Source organism: Stenella coeruleoalba (assembly GCF_951394435.1).
Source record: "Stenella coeruleoalba genome assembly, chromosome: 8".
In the NCBI taxonomy this organism is placed as follows: Eukaryota; Metazoa; Chordata; class Mammalia; order Artiodactyla; family Delphinidae; genus Stenella; species Stenella coeruleoalba.
This window is the reverse complement of record NC_137154.1, coordinates 88713128-88720277: the sequence shown is the minus strand read 5'-3', so window position 1 is coordinate 88720277 and position 7150 is coordinate 88713128. Positions and strand designations below refer to the sequence as shown.

Genomic DNA, 7150 nt, shown 5'->3' with positions numbered 1-7150 from the left:
TCCTTCCTGAGAGACTAGGAACCCTGGTCCTTGAACGGATCCACCGTAGCACCCACTTGGGCGCCCGACGGCTACAGGATCTCATCAGGCAGACTGGACTTAAAATTAAAAATGTCTCCGAGAAGACTGAACGACTGGTTGCTGACTGTGCAGTCTGCCAACTCCATAATGCCAGCACCCACCCGCCAACCACTGGCATCCGGGAGAGAGGAAATCAGCCTGGAGCCTACTGGGAAGTGGACTTCACGGAGGTAAAGCCTGGCAAATATGGGTATAAATATTTACTGGTGTTTATAGATACCTTTTCAGGTTGGACTGAGGCATTCCCAACCAAGAATGAGACTGCACGAATAGTAGCTAAGAAGCTACTAGAAGAGATCCTGCCCAGGTATGGCTTTCCAGTTATGATAGGGTCCGACAACGGGCCAGCCTTCGTTTCTAAGGTAAGTCAGGATCTGGCTTCCATACTTGGGGCTAATTGGAAATTACATTGTGCATACCGCCCCCAGAGTTCAGGACAGGTAGAAAGGATGAATAGAACACTAAAAGAGACCTTGACTAAATTGACCATGGAGACTGGCGCTAACTGGGTAGTCCTACTCCCCTACGCTCTGTTTAGGGTGCGAAATTCCCCCTATAAGCTAGGATTTACTCCCTATGAAATAATGCATGGTAGGCCTCCTCCTATCATCCCTAATCTAAAGACTAACCTTATCCAATTGGACCCAGAAAATAATCTCCTGTCTTCCCTCCAAGCCTTACAGCGGATACACGAGACAATCTGGCCCAAACTAAAAGAGCTATATGCAACAGGACCCCCACCTACTCCACACCAGCTCCGGCCAGGTGACTGGGTCCTTGTCAAACGCCATCGACAAGAGACCCTAGAACCCAGGTGGAAAGGACCTTACCAGATCATCCTGACAACGCCGACAGCCATTAAGGTGGACAGCATAGCTGCCTGGATCCATCACACGCACGTCAAGCCGGTGGACCCATTTTCTGACCTCATCAAGTCCACTAAAGCTGACGTCACCTGGACTGTTGACCGGAGTAAGAACAATCCCCTCAAACTGACTTTGCGCCGTACCCTCCCCCATGATGACCAAGGTACTGCTGATAGCCCTAATGATAGTCCTAACCCTCAACCCTCGGGCCACGAGGGGAGGATTCGGCCCTCCCCCCAATAAGAATACTTTAATACAACTACTATATGGTGCACCGTGCGAGTGCAGGGGAGGTACTATGGAGACTCCTGTTGTTCCCCGAGGGTATACTCATATGCAGGACTGCGGGGGCATAACTGCGTATCTTGTTCAGGAATATAGGGTTACCGGGGCCTCTCAAAACTGGCAATGCTACCATAAACCTAAGCCACTTCCCCCTCGAGCTACTTGCCCCTGTTCTACCTTCCAGGAATCAATGCATAGCATGTGCTATTCCTCTTACCAGCAATGTATAGGGGCCAATAACAAGACTTATTTCACAGCCATACTACAGAATAATAAAAGCCCCACCATTAGTGATGATAATAAATACCTTCAGGCTGGATGCACTGGCACCCCCGGGACCCCGGTATGCTGGAATACCAGGGCCCCCACACATATGTCAGACGGTGGGGGGCCCCAGGACGCAGTGCGCCAGATAGAAACCCGAAGACAAATAGAAGAGGCCTATCGGCATCTGTACCCACAGCTCAGCTACCACCCCCTAATTCTCCCTAAGGTCGATCCCTCTGAATTGGACTCCCAGACCATGTCCATACTAGAAGCTACTTTTGCGCTTTTGAATACCACCAACCCCAACTTAGCACAGGATTGCTGGCTCTGCCTTCCTCAAGGACCGCCCCGCCCTATAGCCATCCCCACCTTCGCCAATTTAAATATCAGCGAACGATGTAACCCTACTTCACTCCCCGAGCCGTTCCCCATACAATTTTCAAAATTTTCAACCACCTTTAATACCTCATGCTTTGTCAAGAACGATTCCCTCTCTAACGCCAGTATTGACTTGGGAATCCTTTCATCCACTGGATGTAGTCAATATATCCCCGTGAACTCCTCCCTCTGTAGTCCTAATACCACTGTCTTTGTCTGTGGAAGTAACCTAGCATACACCTATTTACCCCCGAATTGGACAGGGGTCTGCACCCTGGCCACCCTTCTCCCCAATGTAGACCTGATCTCGGGAGACACCCCGTTGCCCATTCCCAGCTTTGACCTCTGGGCAGGCAGAACCAAACGAGCCATTACAGTCCTACCCCTCCTGGTAGGATTAGGAATTACAGGAGCTGTGGCCACAGGGAGTACAGGTCTTGGGGTCTCCCTTCACTCCTATAGTCAGCTGTCTAGGCAATTAATAGAAGATGTAGAAACTCTCTCTGGGACCATTCAGGACTTACAGGACCAATTAGATTCGCTGGCCGAGGTGGTCCTACAGAATAGGAGGGGCTTAGACTTACTGACAGCTGAACAGGGTGGGATATGCCTCGCCCTAAAAGAAAAATGTTGTTTCTATGCAAATAAATCAGGCATTGTAAGAAATAAGATCCACCAGCTCCAGGAAGACCTAGCTCGCCGCCGGCAAGAATTAGCGGATAATCCCCTTTGGTCAGGATTTCATGGGATGCTCCCCTTCCTCCTCCCCATCCTGGGCCCTCTACTATGCCTCCTTCTCCTCCTCACTATAGGCCCCTGTATACTAAGTAAAGTCATGAATTTTGTTCGCGAAAGAATAAATACAGTCCAGCTAATGATATTAAGAACACAATATCAGCCCTGCGAGGCCTCAGAAATTGAAGAAACGGAGCCTTGAGGACCCAAGATTGGCTCCTCTGGTTCATGAGAAAGGGGGGAATGAGGGGGCTATGTTCTAGTTTGGTGAGAATAGGACTGAGTTGACGCCCTGCATTCAATTTGTGCTTTTCCTGGAATTTCTTTTCTGTTCTTTCCGGAGGGGGAGGGCCGAAAAAAGGACCATTCCAGGGCGCGGCGCTGGGCTTGCCACATTTGGGAGCGCCGCCTGAAGTTGGGCGCACAGCCTCCCGACGCCCTGCCGTTGGGCTGGTGGAGGCCGCAGCACTGCTAGGGTTGTATCAGTCCTCCTGTTTGCACTATTTCTTTTTGCGACCATGGCCCCGCCTTAAGTATTTCTAATTAAGAAACAAAACCTCAGGAAACCGAAACTTAACCAGCCGCTCTCGCTTCTGTAATTACGCCTGCTGACCCCCCCCCCCCGCAACCGTCCAACCAATCAGACGGCGACTAGTGTCTCTGTTTAAAAGTCAACCAATCGGCGACTAGCGTCTTTGTTTAAAAGTCAACCAATCGGCGACTAGTGTCTCTGTTTAAAAGTCAACCAATCGGCGACTAGTGTCTTTGTTTAAAAGTCAACCAATCGGCGACTATATTTGTACCGGTCTATAAAAGAGCTGTACTAAACTCCGCCAGGGCCTCTTAGCGTCACGGACAAGGAGTGCGCGGAGGTCCAGGTTCGAACCTGCAATAAATGACCCTTGCCGTTTGGCTTTGACTCTCGACTCTGGTGGTCTTGTGGAGGGGCCTCGCGACCTTGGGCATTTCAATCTCATGCTGATGTACCAACTTCCCCGGGGACCTCCCGGGTCCTTAACCAGCTGGGTCTGAAAGCCGGTCTCCAGGACCCCATCTGCCACCGGCTTCCCCGGGGCCACGAGGATGCTCCCCCGCGACCGACCGGAGCCACCCACCGCCCAGGGCGGGACGGGACACGTTTGCTTGTGCCCAGGCTGCCACTGGGCTTTCCTTGAAAAGTTGAAGTAGGTTCGCCGGTTCCACTCACCTCCTCCCGCTGAGCTGACACCTGCCCTCGTTTTCTTACTGCCTGAAAGACACCTTCCTGCCCTTCAAAGCCAAGTTCTCAGGTCACCTCTGGGCAGCCTTCAGCACCCTGGCATCCTCATGGCTTCCCTCCTCTGAACTCCCATTCCCTGGGTTCATTCCATGAACTTGTGTGTAACGCATGCTTCTCCCATGACCACCCAGCCGGCTTCTCTGGCTTGTTTCCCATCTGCCCCAAGTAAGGTCAGAGCCTTGAGTTTATTCCCAACCAGTACCTCTGTGTGTGTGTGTGTGTGTGTGTGTGTGTGTGTGTGTGTTGGGGCACAGGGTGGGGGGAGCGAGAGGTGTTCCCAGCGCTGACTTCTGATATCTTCCATCTTCCTCCTGCTCTGGCTCATGGTGTTGATGTCTCCTCTTGCTGAAAATACCCCCCAAGGCCACCCCTAGTCTGTGAAGCTACCAAAGCCAGTTGTCCTTCCACATGTCCCTGGTCCAGCCTGTCGCCTCCCCCTGCAGGCCGGGGCCGCATGGAGGCAGGTCAGGATGGAGAGGACTGCACACCAGCTGGGGGAGGAGCTGCTCTTCCCTAGGTGGCTGTGGGTGGGAGTGGGGCACCGAGACTCAGTGTCATGTGCTGGCAGAACACTGAAGGCCAAAGTCTAGGCCACGTCGATCCAAAGGACTAGGCGGAGACAAGAGACAAGGCCCGAGTGAAAGGGTGAGCAAAGCGTGTGGTGAAAACAGGCAGATTTAGAATGAGGCTATGAAGCATGTGCTTTAGGGCCTTCTCGCTTGCCCAGGGCCCCGTCCCAGGCTCTGCACCTGACTCTGTATTCCAAGTGTGACATTTTTTTCCGAAAGAGGGTCTAAAATTTTGTAAGCTTCAGGTCCCACAAAACCTGACTCTGTTCCAGGTAGAGAAAGTAGAAAGACTGGAGGTGCAGAATAGTGGAGAAGAGGACAGACTACAAACCAGCCAGTTCCAGATATGGAGCGAGGGTGCCCACAGCGGGGCATCAAGAACCAGTGAGTTCATTTAAAAAGCCTGGAGCAGAATAGACAGACCTAGACATATTTGAAAGCTGCCGGATCCATGGCCCGGGGCACTGCCATTTCTGTGCTCCAGAGGCCACTCCAAGCGAGGAAAATACTGATAACTCCCTTTTGGGCTGCCACGTGAGTCAGGGCTGGAGTTAGCCTATAGTCGCCATCACAGGAACTGGAAAAAGGCACTCCTTCCTCTGACATGTGCAGCCCTCACCAAGCTGCCTCTGGGAAGTGGAGCTCAGTCTGGATTTCAGCCCCTCTCGCCTCCCAGCTGAGTAAAGAGTAAACAACCTTGTGCAGTAAACAACCTACATAACCCTGCTGGGCAACCTAACTCAACATGGTTGAGTTAAGCACCCATGTCCCAGAGATTTTAGCCAATGAATTCTTCCAGTTCTTACTCCCTCACTAGTTCAGCCCCCTCACCCCCTCACGTGGAGCTCCAGCATAAGCCCATGTGAGCTAAATCAGAGGACAACCAGGATAAAGCACTGCTGATGGCAGCAGGCAGACAGACAGCAGTTCAAATCCCAATTCTGCCATTCACTGCTTGGTTAGCCTGAGGCAAGTCCTTCATCTCCTCAAACCTCTGTTTTTATCTGTGCAATGAGGCCCATCATGTATTCCTCTAAGAGCTGTGGAGAGGATGAAAGGAGATAATACGGACATATCTAAGGTGCCCGGTCCATAACAAGAACTCAATTAATAGCAGCTAATTGTTAAGTGATAGACACTTAAAATGATCCCCCACCTCCCGCCTAGGATGAAGCTGTCATACCTCCACTCTTGACTCAGGGAGTGTCCCCCAACCTCATCAGTGCCTCATACAAAGAGATTCCTAAGGGTTTGTTTAGCAGGTCCTCCAAAACTGTCTAGACAAACTGAGACACCTACAAAACAAGTCCTAGTTAGCTGCATGAGCATCTATCTCACATGTTAGACTGTGTGTCCCTCAGTGACAGGAAATGGTCTTATTGATCTTTGTGTCACTGAGTGCACCTGATCATTAACAGCTGTTGCATTAAAGAACGACCATCAACTGCCTTCTCATGCGAGGTGGTCCTTCTGGGCTGCTTCGTATCTTCAGGTTATTTCTGCAGTCAAAAGCCAGTCCTTACAGAAAAGAGGCTACTACTTTAAGACCCCACAGTCATGCATGCTTTTATTTAAATAAACTTATCAGACTTAGATTCTTTATAGAGAACAAGTTTTAATGAAGGAAGAAGCCTGAAGAGTTTGAAGGTGGTTCTTAAATATTTAAAGATGCAGTGAATATATTACAAATTTTTGTAGAGGGAAGCCCTGCTGGAAGTGTCCGTGACTATTAGCTCTAATGACAATATCAACAGCTATTTTTTGATGCTTTCTATATGCTGACCACACAGTACTAAGTACTTTTATGTGCACTAACTTAGTCCTCCTAACCATCCTGTGAGGTGGATCCTATTAGTTTATAGATGAGAAACTGAGCCACGGAAAGGTTAGGTAAGGTTAAGTGTGTCCACGGTCACACACATTGCTGTGTGTGTGACCATAACTGGTGGAGCTGGAATGTGAATCCAGCAATGTGGAGCCAGAGACCTTGCTGATTCCTCCTTCACTCTGCCACCTCTAACTAGAGGTTCAGAGGTCAAAGCTGCTGGCAGATGTCTGACCCTCCTCTAAGTCAGGCTTGAAAAACATCTCATAACAAGGCCCCTCTGAAACTACAAGAAACAAGGTAAAAATTAGACAAGAGGAGGGAAATTATTAGTATTTGCAGATATTGTGATTGTATGTCTGGAAAACTGAAGAGAATCAACTAAAAAAGTACCCCAACAATAAGATTGAAATAACTTTATAAATTAATTTTTAAAAAATCAATAGCTTGGGCTTCCCTGGTGGTGCAGTGGTTGAGAGTCCGCCTGCCGATGCAGGGGACACGGGTTCGTGCCCTGGTCCGGGAAGATCCCACATGGAGATAGGCCCATGAGCCATGGCCGCTGAGCCTGCGGGTCCGGAGCCTGTGCTCCGCAATGGGAGAGGCCACAACAGTGAGAGGCCCGCATAACGCAAAAAAAGAAAAAATCAATAGCTTTTCTAGAAACAACAGTCAACCAGAAGATTTAATGAAAGAAAAGATACCATTTAGAATTGTAATCCAAAGGAAAAAATTTCTAGTAAAAACTTAAGAAGCAATCTGTAAGATCCATATGAAGTAAACTTAAATAATCATCTAATGGAAAGTAAAAGGCTTAAATAAATAGAAAGATGTTCCCTTTTCTTGAATAGAAAGATTCCTTACA

The 7150-nt window shown here is 49.5% G+C and overlaps 1 protein-coding gene across 1 annotated transcript; it reads left to right on the top strand.

Moving 5' to 3' along the window:
• Positions 1-1245: 1245 nt before the first annotated feature.
• On the top strand, positions 1246-2814 carry LOC307190437 (syncytin-1-like; the record flags this gene model as incomplete). The annotated part of the gene is made up of 1 exon (XM_079929589.1): positions 1246-2814. One exon carries the CDS (start codon positions 1246-1248, stop codon positions 2812-2814), a length of 1569 nt encoding a protein of 522 aa, XP_079785715.1.
• Between the last annotated feature and the right edge of the window lie 4336 nt (positions 2815-7150).